The sequence below is a fragment of the Cherax quadricarinatus genome, chromosome 38 (assembly GCF_038502225.1).
Source record: "Cherax quadricarinatus isolate ZL_2023a chromosome 38, ASM3850222v1, whole genome shotgun sequence".
Taxonomy (NCBI): Eukaryota; Metazoa; Arthropoda; class Malacostraca; order Decapoda; family Parastacidae; genus Cherax; species Cherax quadricarinatus.
The window spans coordinates 5,207,502-5,224,516 of NC_091329.1; the positions used below are offsets into that span (position 1 = coordinate 5,207,502).

Consider the following 17,015-nt stretch of genomic DNA (forward strand, 5'->3'; position numbering starts at 1 on the left):
TGCTGGCCTTGAGTTATCATCTTCCCCTAAGACTAGCGCCTGGATCCCTCCCGACAAGCATTTGCCTGGTGTACCCTCTTGTTAATAAAGTCCAACTCTAGACAAGACAACGGGTGTATACGTAACCTCCACATTACCTCTTCGGCATATTCAGCTACTTTATCTACGAAAAGACCCATTATAATAATTAGTGGTGTCCCGTGGCCTGGTAGGCAACTCTCTCCTCACACAGTGTCCGTGGTTCGATCCTCGGAAAGGGTAAAAAATTGGACGTATTTCCTGACACCTGCTGTCCCGTTCACCAAGCAAGCAAGTAGGTACCTAGGTGTTTGTCGACTGGTGTGGGTCGCATCCTGGGGGATAAGATTTAAGGACCCCAATGGAAATAAAGACAGACAGTCCTTGATAACGCACTGACTTTCCTGGGTTATCCTGGGTGGTTAATCCTCCGGGGTTAAAAATCCAAACAAAATCTTATGTTATCCTATTTAATGCCCCCGCGACCCGGTCCATGACCAAGCTTCTGGTAATTCCCCCTCCTCCCCGGACCTTCTCACCAAGCACCACTACATGAATTACAAACCTCAAAAATTCCTCAACTATTGTGACTGTCAAGCTGTTTAACAGACATATAACGTGTGCTTAAAAAGCGCCGCAAAAGTTGCTATTATCATCAGTAGCAGTAGCAGTACTAACAGCTCCACCACCACATCAACCACAACCAGCAGTATCAACCGCACTGCCTTCAGGAGCTCCACCACCAACAGCAGTAATACTATCACTACCAGCATCACCGCACTATCACTTAACAGCAGCAGCCGCACTATCACCAACATCATCACTATCATCACCAGAACTACTAGCAGTAGCAACAGCATCACTAACACCACTGTCAGCACCACCAGTACTGACAGCACCAGCAGCAACAAAAGAACCACAATCATCACAGCCCGAAATACATACTGGCAGTAGAGGTGCAAGTGCGGTAACGTTATATTGAGGTATCGTGTGCAGAGTGCGGTCACATGCGGTTCCTGTCAGCTGCTGACGTTTTATTTTCGTTATTAAATAACACTCGCTACATTAGCTGTGTTCCTACATATGTCAGTTACACAGCGGCAACAGAAACTAGCTGTTTCCGTAACATACACCATCACACAGGATGGATTTTGTACATATAGTAATTAAATGTCAGTCGAGCTAAGAGACTTCATTAGGGCAATGAGGACATCGTTGGCATTTCACAGTCCATCATCTTAATAGAATACAGTATTTCACCGTTGCTAAGACAGCCAAATGGATGATTGTGTAAAGAGACAGTGATTATGTCACTTAGATTTTTCTAGTGCGCTCGGTGGGTCCGCGTTTTCTGTTGGAGCGTCAGAACCTTTTATCGCCTTTATCTTGTATTTTATTTATTGGCGTTGTGGTATAATAGGTTAATTTTAAGAGACGGACATGCTAGCCGAGCACAGTCCAAAGTCTACAACAGGAAGTGGCCAAAATTTGGTGATACGGGATATACCCCTTTCAAAGTTCTCCCTATGTGAGCCACTATGTTACATACATATACATACATACACATACCCATTATGTACGAAGGATGTTGAAATGTCTTGGTCACTTTTTCACGTTATGAATTATATGTTAATGTACTTATTTCACTCCTGCTTTTCAATGGTGTATTTTTCACCGTCTGTCAAGCCGATTTTGGTCTACCTGGAGGTTATTCCGGGGAACAACGCCCCCGCGGCCCGGTCCACGACCAGGCCTCCCGGTGGATCAGAGCCTGATCAACCAGACTGTTACTGCTGGCCGCACGTACTCCAACGTACGAATCACAGCCCGGCTGATCCGGCACTGTACAAATTTGGAACCAATCCCTCCATTTTCTCTCGGTAATTTATGAAGGGTATACCTGTAGATGCTTCCAGAGATCATCGCTCCCGAGGCCCGGTCTCTGACCAGGCAAGTTCTTGTTCAACCTTCACAACACAACTGCAAGGTTTAAACCTTCCCTCCCTCTCCCTTCAATTTAAGTTAGACTAGGTTAGATCCACTCCTCTCCTACCTGTTGGCACCCTAATACCCACCCCATCACCTAGTCCCCTTCCACCTCACGTCCCTATTCCCTCCTACCTGCTGCACCCTCCCCACCACCTTCCATTAATTCCATCCCCCAACTTCACCCACCTGCTGGCATCCCCCCACGCTTCCCGCTTACACTCACCCCAACATTCTGTATGAACCCCCAGCCTGCATGATAGAATATGATAGGGAATGATTGCTAGCTTTTGTTCCCAATGTGTAGCTATTACGTACGAGTTAACAGCACACTGCTGATGTATCCAATTTTGCGAACTAAAAATAATTTGCCCCAATCTCCAACCGTGTCACCAGACCACAATGAGCGTCACCCTCCACCCACCCTCACCCTCACCACCAGCCCACCCAACAGTTGGTGCAGCCAATAAGATGATCACCCGAGCCCACACCCACAACACTCCAGTCAGCTGTTCCTGCACACGCCCGAGCCCCACTACAGCTGATCACCACAACAATCCTCACTTGAATAGAGCGAGGCGGCAACTCACCCTCATAGCCATTTTCAAACTTGACATATTTACGTTCATTTGATATATTTAAGTTCATGTTCACCGCTGGTTCCTCTACGCCCGATCTTCGCACTGATTTCGAGAACCTCGCAAGGTATTTTTGTACTTATTACCTTTCCTACTCACGTGAATGTTTTTATGTTCCTTTACAGCGCAGAGGCTGATGACCACAAGGACTATGGTTTCTGCCAAGTTGATTATCATTTCTATATTATTATTATTTTTATATTAAAAACTACTAAATTCACATACATTGTGTATGTTTAATAGCACCATTTACAGGGCGAAACAAAAAAATCAAATCAAATTAAATCTCTCTCTCTCTCTCTCCTCCAACTATCAGCTACAATACTTATCTCGAATGTTTCACTAAAGATCGTCAAACCAGTCAGGTGTGTTTTAATTATAGTTATGTACTATCGTATGATACACTGCAGTGTGTCATACCAGGTGTCTGGTGTTGTGTACGTCCACTTCCCCTCCCTCACTTAAAACCCCACGATCATACTAAAATAAAAGGGAATACAATTTTTATTACGCTAAATAATGAAAGTATGGAGAATACCGAATTACTGTTAATTATGCTTAGACATGTCTTCCATTGGGACACTAACAATATGATACTCAATGAGAACATGTTTCAGTTACTCTGTTATGGAATGATTGAGGAAATAAATACTAGAACACTCAATATTACTACAATGATCTATTACCACTGAGAAACAAAAATACGGAATATAGTTAAGCCACTTGAATTCGCTTACAAATATCCAGCAAGTTTTTTAGCTCTGGTTTCTGAGGTAGCTTCAATATCCGAAACAGTCGTGCAAAACAATTCACCTCCGGCCATCTCAATGGCTGTCTCAGCTCTGTTCTCCCTCCTACTTTAGAGGGTGAAGCCACGTCTGAAACCAGTGTTGACGTACGTGCCGGAGACCAGTGGCGTTTAGTGGACTACATGCAAGCACTTATATGGTCAGTATACGTAATTGTATTCTTACCTTTCCCTCTGACGTGACAAGTGGTAGATCTACAGTAGTGATTAAGTGGATCATACCCACAGAGCCACTTACAGACTACTCATGCTAGCGACCGTAAATCAAGTACGTAATTAAAAGTTTGCCTTTGCTACCATAGGCTAGATGGTTAAAGCAAATACTGAATGTGTAATTACTTAAAATTGATGTTGCTAGGTGACAGTGATATATTTTAATTTACCTATAAAGGAACTCCGTACGAGAACTCATTTTAAGTTCTTCCCTTAAGAAAGTTTCCGGGCAACAGATGAGGGAATGTGAAACAAGTGTTATGCCTACCGTTATAATGTATGGAAAGGGCCAATAGTTTGTTTTGCTTGTGAGAACTGGAGACAATTTATCTGATAGAAGAATACTTACAGGTAAAATGTGTGTGATGTCACCCAGACCAGTAGTCACCAACCATCTGGGTGACATCACGCACAACCATCAGTCACCCACCATGACTCGCGAAATCATAACTCACGGGTTCAAACCCCCACCAGTTCCGTGGTTTAGTCACCCACCTTCTGAGGGAGATCTGGAGAATGGACTTATACAGCCATCACTACGCCCCGACTCATCGATCAGCCAACTGAAGGAATTCACTAAGTACCCAATGCCAATCTCGACAGTCTCTGAACCTGCCCTTCTCCCTCCGCTTGAACCACTGACTGCCCCGTCAGTGGGTTGGACCTAGTATGAAACCTTCTTGATATGACCGTGTAAGGAGTCACCAGGCAATGTATCAGTGCCCCATGCCATGCTCGGCCATGAAGCTTTCAAACAAGACAAATATTGTCAATGGTGACATTATTTAAATCACTTTTGCTCTCTAGCTTAGAGTGCTGCTCAGTGAAAACACCTCCGTTCAAAGCACTAGAGAGAACAGAAACGGGGGGGAAATGCGTCAAACGTTTATTGCCTGCATAGAGCCAATGAAGCGTTTAAATTACTGGGACTGCCTCAAAGAAATGGAAGACAGCGGAGGAACTGGTTCAAAATCAACATTACCATAACACCAAACTGGCGCGAGAGAGATGGGAAGAAGTATACAACAGCGCAAATGAAAAGCTGGGAAGTAAAATATTAGAACACTGTCAACATCCAAGGAGGGTCTTGACTTAATTATTAAACTTGCTACCAGCGAAGCCAGAAATACTGCTGGCATAAATATGGAAGTATTCAAGAAGAAATTAAAGCGACTCTCGTGTGTGCCAAATCAACCAGGTTCTGATGGATACGTGGGCTGCTGGACCACTAACAGCAGTACTCTGGTTAATCACGCAATCAGTAGGGAGGACTGATGACCAGAATTGGTCGCCACTCCTCCCTACGTTTTATTTTCTCAATCTTTCTGTAACGTAGTAACTGAAATTTGTCGCCAATGAACATCATATTGTTGTCTACTAGTAGCCCACTGGAAGACAGTTGATATTAGCCTGTAGGATCGCATGCACTAAATCCGCATGGGTCATTCAGCGCAAGGTTTGGAATCTGTATCCTCCGTTCTCTAATCGAGGTTCTAGTGTCTGACCAGTCAGGCTTACAGGAGGATATAACAGGACATAAGCTACTACCCAGTTACAAATTAACCGATTAATAAAGTTTAATGGTTTATTGCAATGAAAATGTTCAAGCTTTTGTAAAGCAAGTCTTTAATCACGTCAAATTCACGTTCAACTGAAATAACTCTAAATTTATTAAGGCAACGTCATGGTTGTGTATAATACATACACACACATATATCAGATGTCAAGGACTGGAACGTGTACTCCTCCCATCATAGTCAGGCACTAACATAAGAAGCAGGTGCTTCAATTGATACCACCACTGATGGTGGAGTGGCTCACATACTTAACACGTCGGCTATGATATGTTTGTTAATATTCCACCCACTTGGCGTCGACGAGCGCACGCGCGCGAGCGTGTGTGTAGGGAAGGGGATCACCGTCCTCACGACCCAGATCAGGTCTGACAAATTGGAAGGAAAATATTACAAGAACAAGAGATATTAGGAAATACAAAGAGAATCATGAAATATTTACCTTTCATCTTACTAACCCGTAGTGTGCTAAGCTTGTCCTGACAGTATTAACAAGTGAAGATATATATTCGCACAAGTGCTCACTTCCCACGCTCCTGCTTGATGACTGACTGGTACTGTCTAGTAAATACAGGTAGCTATGGGATGTTTTCTCTCCTGACATCCACTTGCAAAAATAAGAGAAAGTGGCCCAGTGCCTTGCTTCTATGTATGGCTACAGTAACATTTGTCATTCCTCAACGGAGGTTCCTTAACGCCGATGAAGGGCTCTTGATCCAAGCGATTGGTCATGACCTCCTTTTCTTGTTTTCAAACTTGACTGCCTCCTATCCCCTCAGGCACTGCTTGATCAAAATGGGTTTAGCGCTCCCCCAGGCCACAAATGTAATACTAATGTAATCACAGTACATATATTCTATATTTGAAGAATGAATGAAAACCACTAAGCTTTACAAACGCAAAACATTGAAATATATAGGTTTTAAAATGTTTCGTTAGGTGGTAATGATTAATATTACCTTGGTTGCCTAACATTCACACAATATAGCAGCCCACTACAGTAATACAATGGTAAAGTATAAACAAGCCTATGGAAATCGGACACAATACGAATTATGGCATCTTACTTATAAAATGCCATAATTCGCATTGTGTGTGTGTGTGTGTGTTTTATTTCCATACCCCACTTCACCCGAGCTAAGTCAATGCTGCAGCCTACGCAAATCATTATATTGATGGAGAAGCGGGTGGGTAACATAGCACTTGTAATGGGAGTTAATCAAATTTGATGCAAGGGAAGGGCAGCTCCACTTCCCTGAATGATGAGCGCTTCAGCAACATGAAAGTACTGCCCTTGAAGGATGGTGGGTCAGCAACATGAAGGAACCGCCCTTGAAGGATGGTGGGTCAGCAACATGAAGGAACCGCCCTTGAAGGATGGTGGGTACACAAAGGTTGTGTTGTTACTCACGAGGGCGGGCTGGACACGACGCAGGTGCAGGAGCCAGGTGTAGTTCTCACGCACGCACCGCCACGCACCTTCCACGTACCGGCTGATCTCAGGCACGGACAGTACACTGCGGGGGCCACAAAATTAACCTTAACTCAAACTCATATTATTGCACCTCAACTGCTACCTTCACCCTCACGCCACCAAAACTGATTATTATTAAGTTGATGGTTGGATTCACTTCTCTTCACTATTTAGATAAGTAAATCCTACCACTACCTTTATTGTTTTTATTGGGAACTGATGACGAGTTTTTAAAACCCAGAAAAGCTTACGTCGCCTTCCTCATTTTTTCTGAATTTCGAGTATAATGCCTTCGACAATACTCAACTGGAAATACTATATTGCATATAAATGAATTAAAAAAAAACAAGAGTCAATTATGATGGTCGTGGTATCCAGGCACCCAAATTTCTGGACCTCAACCTTAAACTCATATTAATTTTAAAAATAAAGTGTGGGTGTTATTGGGGGAGAGTTTCTTACATGAATATAGCAAAGACTATGGAGGTAATAAAAGATTCAAAGTACATACTGCATTTAAACTTGATGACGTTAACTGACGCTGCATCTGATATTGTCAACAAACATCCATGAATATTTCGACTCATTCATATATCCATCCACATATATAATTATGACAACTAAATGCCTATCAACAATTGCCTATGACAAATAGCAACTAAGAGGGTAGTTTACCAGTTGAAGAATTTAAAAAGGGGAGGTGGTAAGCTGTACAACGACAGAAACTTCAAAAAAATTATACGGTGACAAATTGTGGAAGACGGTACACATGGAGCGTAAGTCTACTCCTGTAGCCACAAATGGTTAACACCAAATTAGTAATAACACAAACACACATGCATATTAAATTGGATGAGGGAATATCTGAAGAATGTATACACAGACGTGTATTATCCAAACACAATAGCGTTATATACATCAGTGAAGAGTCCTGGGACTGAGGTGACTTGTACAGTAGTACTCATTCTAATCGCTGTTTAAATGTCGTTGTGTGGGTTTGTTAGTACCATCTCTATGTTCATATACAGAGTTTACTCCTTATTTCAGAGATTAAAATATTCTTCGTGTTAGTGTCTGGTGAGTCAACTTAACCAGCGAGCTGTCAATAGGCCTGAAACTAAACAAATTAATCTGAAATATAGAACATTGTAACGATGAAGGGGATACTAGGGTGGGATTACTTATAATCGATTCTGGAGTTCACCGTCTCGGCGGCCCGTTCCCAGACCAGACTTCATGGCTGATAACCTGATCAATTATAGCGAACTTAGCAGGAGCAATGATTCTTGGAACTGTCAACAGGTAGACTACAGATAGCGTCTGTGTAACGTGTGGATCGCTAATGCAACTAATGCTCTTCTTAATTTACCTTATTAATTTGCCAGAGGAAACTAGGTCATGTTTAACCCTCAGTTGTTGCATGCATAAAACTGACTAGTCATAAAATCATGGGAGGATCTGAACAGGTGCAAGGGGGTAGTTATAAGTTCCTGTTCGACATAAGCACAGTGCAAGAACATGAAAAATATAGAGGGAGACATACTTGCGTCGGCAATCCAGCTTCGCTCACATCACCTCTGAAAAACGTGTTGATTTTAATGCCGCCTGCGTTTACAATGATGCCGCGCTGCCTGACGTGTCGCGCCAGTTACATTTAATATACTTAACAGTTAACAATACATTCGTACAAATTCATGCACCCTAACCTAAACTAAAATATAAAGAAGTAATCTTATGTACCCAGGAAATGTTTAAAAAAAAAAAACGACGCGTAAGAAAACGGACGTTAAAAAATGTGCTGCAAGTTAAGACATTATTTACGTAGAATTGTACGCATTTGCTGTGGCAATAAATTGTGAGTTGTTGCAATGAATATGATAAATTAGTTTTCCAAATATAAACTGAATAAATATCAAATCAGAAGCATCAGACTGCTGACGCGGAACCTCATTCTGTATCTAGCTTAGCCTGAAAGAGAGAGTGCTGATGTATTTACAAAGTACTAGAAGTGTTAGGTTATTCAGCGCATTAATCATATTCCGTTCCTTGTCAAGGTGGGGGCAAGCACGGTCATGAATTATGTAAAAGATTATACGCACACTTCTCCTCAATGTAGATGACACTGCTTACCGCTACTACACCCTGGTTGATGCCACCAGTACCTCACCATGCAATCTTGCCACTCCCGACATGAAACAGTATTCCATACAGTGTGAGAGGTGCAGTAATAACAAGGTGTGAGAAGTATAGCAATCAACAGTGTGAAGAGGTATAGTAACCAACAGCGTGAAAGGCATAGTAATCAATACAGCGTGGGAGATGTAAGTACAGTATTCAACCAGTGAAGAGTTCACAGCAAAAAAACGGTGATGCAACAAGAGAATGCAATTATGAGAAGCAGAACACACAAGGCTCATTGTATCATCCTGCCTGAGAGAGAGAGAGAGAGAGAGAGAGAGAGAGATCTGTCATTTCAGCAGAGCCTTCAACATAGGAGGGATGTGGGTGGCCTTACTGTTATGTACAAGGCCAATATTGTCAAAATACCACACTTGGATCCACTTCGAGGACAGCGTGAAACAAGCTTTTATGCCACAAGACGGGCAGAAAGCAGCAACTTCACTCTGGCTGTACCCTTCTCCAGAACATCACTCCATCTGAGATCATACATACCCAGGATGACTCGAGTATGGAACACATTCGTACAGCATAATGATGTCAACGAGATAAAGTCAGTTAATCAAATGAAAATGCTGGCCCACAGATGGCTCCAACTTCATCCTGTTCCCTACTTGTATGTCTCATAACAATAAAAATGCTTTCAAATGAGCTGATGTAGGTAACAGCTCTTAGCTTGCCAATAAAGTTAGGAATCCTTAACCTGTAAATAGCTGTCAATAGAGCTAGGGATCCTTAACCTTGTCAAACCCTGTGTAAAAAAAAAAAAAAAAAAAAAAGAGAGAGAGAGAGGGAGGGGGTCATAACCCCGCATACCTCTAGAGCGGCCTAGCTAGTTTTTGACCTCTTTCATATTATCATACATACTACTGAAACTGTATATTGAATTTGCCTCCACAACTTCCTCATGCAACTTGTATACCAATCTATGTAGGGAGTTTTTAGGCCACGCGTGTTAGAATATTGTACTGTAGAGCAGTGGTTATAAGTGGCTTTGGGTGGCGCCGCCTATCACAGTTGGTTATCTCCATGCCATCCCCCTTCCTTTCCTCATACAAAATTCTTAATGCAAACATACGACAGAATTCTCTTAAACGTGAAAACTGAGAAACTTGTTTTCATACTTAACATTATTATTTTTAATTATTTAAGAGTCTGTTTAAGGAGGAATCGCAAATACACAACATATAAAGTGAGAAAACATTTAGTGAAATTTTTGAAACTGGTGAGGTACCAGATCCCGTATATGTAGGCACCTTCCAGAGAGAGCACAGCGCAACTCTCCTTCAATGTTCACCTTGTTTCTGTATCTGATCTCGACACGAACCGGCACAGAAAGTGTAGCTTCACAAGATACGTGAATCCAAACATTGTCAGAATCCGTACAGCTTGACGTGAGACCAGGGGAAGACACATGAAAGTATTTGACCTAGAACATCTCCAGACCGAGTTTTGAAGTCGTTATCTGCCAACGTGTTGAACTTCAGCTCAAGAAACTCCTCCTGTATTTTGCCCGAAACATCAGCTGCAGACCTGGAGAGTGTACAAAGAACTTTCACGGCACACACAAGTGCGATAAAGCACCTAAACTACTGGGAACGGTTGAAGGTCCTTGATCTGTATTCCTTCGAACGCAGGCGAGATACATGATAATATACACTTGGAAGGTCCTGGAGGGGTTGGTACCAAACCTGCACACGAAAATCACTCCATATGAAAGCAAAAGACTCGGCAGGAGATGCAACATTCCCCCGATGAAAAGCAGGGGCGCCACAAGTACACTGAGAGACAACACAGTAAGTGTCCGGGGCCCAAGACTGTTCAATTGCCTCCCAGCATACATAAGGGGGATTACCAATAGACCCCTGGCTGTCTTCAAGAAGGCACTGGACAGGTACTTCAAGTCAGTACCTGACCAACCGGGCTGTGGTTCGTACGTCAGCTTGCGTGCGGCCAGCAGTAACAGCCTGGGTGATCAGACCCTGATCCACCATGAGGCCTGGTCTCAGACCGGGCCGCAGGGGCGTTGACCCCCGAAACCCTCTCCAGGTAAACTCCTCTCTCCAGGTAAACGTTACACTGGAATGGGTTCCTGGTGACAATCCAAATAAGGGCATACAAACATATGTTAAAGCCAACCATTTATCTTGTTCTGGGTTTACACTTCCAATGTATCATGTCTTTACCCCTCGTGTCAGACCCAACTCCATCCAGTGTCAAGTCTACTGGACCTTTAGCCTAGTAATGAACCAGGAACTAGGTGTCACTAAGGACATCATACTGGCAAGTGTACAGTGTCCAGTGTACCTCATTTATTTACAGCTACCTGTAGAGAAAATGTTCACCAAATCTTTGACAGAGCTTGTGGAAAGGTTGGCAGGCTCTGGGTAAATAGACTGACACTAACAGTCAGTCGAGTATATACACAATCCTCCACACCATAGCTCTCATGTGTCTTTTTGTGCCACATGTATCACCCCGTTTACTTTTGATTTACCTATATAAATTTCTTAATAGCTTTTAATTTAACTTTCTAGTGTTTCCTTCCAAATTCACTGGTTATGTGGGTTAGAATTCATCCTCCGTAAGCAGTGAGTGTCGTAGAAGGCAACTAAAATGGGGGGAGCATATAGGCAGTTGGGTTGCTTGAATGTGCGTGGCTGTAATACCATTAACACACTAGTATTAATGGTATGAATGAAAAGAAGCTGGATGTCCTTGAAGCCTCTTACTTCGCTCCCTTCCCCATCAGATATACTTTGTATAAAACACATTAAAGCTTACCTCTGGTACTATTACATAACCTCTGATAATGTGTTGTTTTCGTTTATTCATCTTTGGTATACTTTGCTGAGCTATGAGTTTTTCTACTCCCGGAACCCGGCCATGGGCCAGGCTCGTCTTGTGATTGCCTGGTAAACCAGGCTGTTGCTGATGGTGGCCCGCAGCCTCACATATTCATCACAGCCAGGTTGATCTGGCACCTGGTAAACATACATGTCCAGTTTCCTCTTGAAAACTTCTACACTTATCCCAGCAGCGTTTCTGGTATCTTCTGGTAAGATGAGGAATAATCTGGGACCATGAATGTTGATACAGTGTTCCCTTAAGGTGCTCACTGCACCCCTGCTTTTCACTGGGTTTGTCTTGCACTTCTTCCCACATCTCTTGCTCCATTATGTTATGGCAGTGTGCAGATTTGGGACAAGGTCCTCGAACATCTTCAAGGTATGAACATTAAAATGGTATAAAATACCGACAGATTGTTAGGTAAGACACATATGCAACAGTTAGGTATCTTTATTTCGAAACGTTTCGCCTACACAGTAGGCTTCTTCAGTCGAGTACAGAAAAGTTGATAGAAGCAGAAGATACTTGAAGACGATGTAATCAGTCCATCACCCTTAAAGTTTTGAGGTGGTCAGTCCCTCAGTCTGGAGAAGAGCATTGTTCCGTTGTCTGAAACAATATGAAGTTGAAGTGACAGGATGGAGCCTTTATATAGTGTCAGGAGGTGAGACGTAGGTTGCTTTGGGAGGGCAGGTCCCTCTCAAACTCAGCCGTTCTCACTAGTAGAGGTCGAAGTTGATGGTCTGTACCAAGATACCCTTGTGTTGCAGTGTCTGACAGAATGAACATTAAAATGGTATAAAATACCGACAGATTGTTAGGTAAGACACATATGCAACAGTTAGGTTTTTGCATATGTGTCTTACCTAACAATCTGTCGGTATTTTATACCATTTTAATGTTCATTCTGTCAGACACTGCAACACAAGGGTATCTTGGTACAGACCATCAACTTCGACCTCTACTAGTGAGAACGGCTGAGTTTGAGAGGGACCTGCCCTCCCAAAGCAACCTACGTCTCACCTCCTGACACTATATAAAGGCTCCATCCTGTCACTTCAACTTCATATTGTTTCAGACAACGGAACAATGCTCTTCTCCAGACTGAGGGACTGACCACCTCAAAACTTTAAGGGTGATGGACTGATTACATCGTCTTCAAGTATCTTCTGCTTCTATCAACTTTTCTGTACTCGACTGAAGAAGCCTACTGTGTAGGCGAAACGTTTCGAAATAAAGATACCTAACTGTTGCATATGTGTCTTACCTAACAATCTTCAAGGTATATATTATCATGCATCTCTCTCCTCCGCTCCACTGAGTACATATTTAAGACCGATGATCTATATAGTTTGAGTTAAGGAAAATTGGGAAAGGAAAAAAGTCTGTTTCCTGAAGGACCTTCCAAAGATTACACAGATGCACGAGGATCACAGACAACTGAAGTCACGATATTATGGAAATTAACCCTAGAATATTTTAGTATTTATCACCTTCACTGCATCCTTCCACATGTGCTGACAAATAACTAGGTCATCGGGTCTACAATGAACCAACACCACACTTGCCCACCACAGACTGTCCAAAAACTTGTAACAACTGACGATCGCCGTCTTTCTGATGCATCTATTTTTCCAACTCTGACCATTAACTTACAGTAGAGTGCATATAAATTGGAACAGTGATTAAATAAGACATTTATTTGGAAAATTAATGTTCATTTGAAAAATACATTGCAATTTATAAGCACTGCTACACGCTTTGGCATAGAATCGACCAATGATGAACACATTTTTGGCAGGCCCTAATAACAGCAGCAATTAGCTACTCCACATTAGAACATTACTGTTTTGGGAACCTGTGTTTGGTTATTGCCCATAGATTCTCAACTGAGTTGAAATCAGAATTTCCAGGCCAATTTAGAATGCAAAATACTACTGACATTCTTCGAAGAATGTCAGTATTTTTCTGGAAGTGTGGCATGGAGCAAGATCCTGCTGGAAAATGTTTCTCCATCAGGAAAGTCTTTACCAACAATGGAAACCAAATGAGTTGCCAGGACTGCCTTGTATTTGTCACTGTTCAAGGCAGGTGAAATTGCCGACCTAGAGAATGTACAGAGGACTTTCACGGCGCGCATAACGGAGATAAAACACCTCAATTACTGGGAGCGCTTGAGGTTCCTAAACCTTTATTCCCTGGAACGCAGGAGGGAGAGATACATGATTATATACACCTGGAAAATCCTAGAGGGACTAGTACCGAACTTGCACACGAAAATCACTCACTACGAAAGCAAAAGACTTGGCAGACGATGCACCATCCCCCCAATGAAAAGCAGGGGTGTCACTAGCACGTTAAGAGACCATACAATAAGTGTCAGGGGTCCGAGACTGTTCAACTGCCTCCCAGCACACATAAGGGGGATTACCAACAGACCCCTGGCAGTCTTCAAACTGGCACTGGACAAGCACCTGAAGTCAGTTCCTGATCAGCCGGGCTGTGGCTCGTACGTTGGTTTGCGTGCAGCCAGCAGCAACAGCCTGGTTGATCAGGCTCTGATCCATCAGGAGGCCTGGTCACAGACCGGGCCGCGGGGGCGTTGACCCCCGGAACTCTCTCCAGGTAAACTCCAGATCCCTCGACAATAACAAGTAGTCCAGGACCTTTAGCAGTTAAACTACCCCAAAACATCTTAGGTGGGTGTTTTGGGGCTTGTTTAATGTGTCCATTCCAAAGAGGCTCAACTCTGCTCCGTCTCACTACCACTAATCTGTATGCATGTACTTCAAAATGCGCCACAGCTGAAAATATAACTTGTTTCCATTCATCTGTCGTTCATCTCTTATGATCGAGTGCCTACTGGAGCCGCTTTTTCTTCATAGCAGCAGTCACTAACTGTTGCTTCACCGGCCTGAAGTATCAACACTTATGCCAGCTGAACTCAAATCTCTCTGTAGATCTTTGCTGGTTTTCTTGTGATCCTTCACACTATGTCTTACGATGACCTTGTCATCATGGGGTGTTATCTAGAGTTTTCTTCCACATCTTCCTCTATGCAGTGCTCCACAATCACCAGTGTTGCCAGCTCTCTTCAGAATCCAACCAACAGTTGACTTTGCTTGGCTCATTTTTTTGGTGATTTGTATGATACTCAAATCAGCATGTTTTCTATGAGTTTTTATGTACAATACTTGCACGCTTCATAGGAATAACATCCATCATTAATTTCACTAGTAATCATGAACTGAAGGGGAGAATTTGGCGAAACCACATTCACTCACGGAACATGCTTGAAGGAATAACCTTACAGAACAACAGCTGTTGTAGCACTGGCAAGAGTCGCAGGGTAACACCACAGCTGGATGCTTGCCAGACGTCCGTAGCAAATTCTCATGAAAAGAAAAGAATCCAAACTACATTAAGCCGGAGACTGAGACACATGAGATCACAAAATTTATTCGTCCTATTAATTTGCATACTATTGTAAATATTCAATATTCTTTCTTCCTCCTAGTATTACCCTCCCCCTCCAATACTAGACAATAGTAGACGTGTATCCTTATACCCACTATGTTATCGTGACCCAATAAACTACTGGCACTAGTGAAGGGCTCGTCCTATGACAAAGCCCCATGTCAGGTGAAGTTCCCTTTCGACTATAGTAATAGCACTTCAAAGAGTCACCCGAAAAGACCTTCCTGGAGTCTTGACACCTTGTCTGTCATTGTATGGTCAATCAATCTCCTCCAGAAGCAACATGATAGTGAAGCTCCATCTCTGCCTCGTTCATGCCCTGGATACTGCTGCACGAGTGTACAGGTGGGATGGGCTGGAGTCCAATCCTGTCATGCAGGAAATTGATAGTTTGAGCTTACCTTAAATCTTCAATGGCACTCTGGTGCTTTTATTATGTGTGAGTCAGCGAATCAGTTCCCCCTGGGAGCACCACTTCCTCGTGATTTTTTTTTATTTCCTCGCATCCAACTTTACTCTCATTGTAGATTTATTAAGCGTGATATATCCAGTGTCTGGATATATCACGCAAATTTGCATTAATTTTCTATTCGTGAACAGAGCCAAGAGTGTACAAAGTTCGTCAACAATCAATATTGTCTCGGCCAGGGGTAGGTGTCTGGCAGTGATACACTAACAATACCAGAGGCACGCACGGCTTCACATGTTACACATACATGAAGACAACACTATGTTTTATAACAATGCCACAGTCCAACCCATAAAGAGTAAAATAAATAAGAGCACGGAAAATTTCATCGATTACTAAGAGCCTGTTTAGCAATCTGATAACTGATGTAAGGATCATCGCCTCACCCTCCCGCAACCCGCTCTCAAACCAGGGGTCATAAACTGGAAATAAGAACATAAGAAAGGAGCACTACAGCAGGCCTACTGGCCCATGCTAGGCAGGTCCAAGTCAACTACTGGCCTAGGCACGTTTTGGTCAGAAATATTATGGTGCCAAAAATGCTTCGAGCCTAGAATATTTAAACCAGTAATATTTTCTTGCCGACAATGCTTAGTCCCATAATGAAAGCTAATTCAATGTTGGTCCTTGGCATGTTTGGACGATGTGTTGCCAACAGTATCCTGATGGATAATGGTGCTCACCGTCGCTTCTTCACGCTGAAACCATTCCGTGACACGCCAGATAGAGGGATGGTAGTGACCGACGATATACCTTATACCTTTGATGAGTTTCGAGAGTTTTTCTACTCCCAGAGCTCGGCCATGGGCTAGGCTCGTCTGGTGAAGCCGGACGAGGTTGAAGAATGTTTTCTTGACTTTTTTTTTCCTGGATCCGTCGTATTCATCAATAATAACTGACTTACTCATCAGTAATAAGCGGGTTCTGCCACAGAGAGAGGTCTTCCCCGCCTGCACAACATAAAACTAACGTTACGCATCATAACGTAACTTACTCTGTTATCGGCAGAAATGGAAGAGGCGCGTCTCTGCTTACGTTAGTATCGTAAAAAAAATATACAATAATGTCCGATTGCAGATGAATGGTTCAGAGAACCGACAAGTTGATAAATTAGTCACATGTGCAACTCTTGGGTGTCTTTATTGAGGAAACATTTAGTAACAGTCCTACAATGTTTTCCAGAAAAAAAAAAGTTGACTGTATGTCAGAAATGTTTTTTATATCTGAGCCACTGAGACCTACAATGTTTGACCAATGAACACTTAACCTGGAAACTGTTATTACCTATACTCCACCACCATCATACACCACCACTATCATACACCACCAC

At 42.8% G+C, this 17,015-nt stretch overlaps 1 protein-coding gene across 1 annotated transcript in view; it reads right to left on the bottom strand.

The window, feature by feature from the left end:
- LOC128692959 (reticulophagy regulator 3) overlaps positions 1-17,015 on the bottom strand; it is a 123,679-nt gene that overhangs the window by 45,523 nt on the left and 61,141 nt on the right. The window contains exon 3 of the mRNA XM_070092034.1: positions 6,649-6,754. Within this exon, the coding sequence (XP_069948135.1) occupies positions 6,649-6,754 (106 nt within the window). The remainder of the gene's footprint in view (positions 1-6,648; positions 6,755-17,015) is intronic.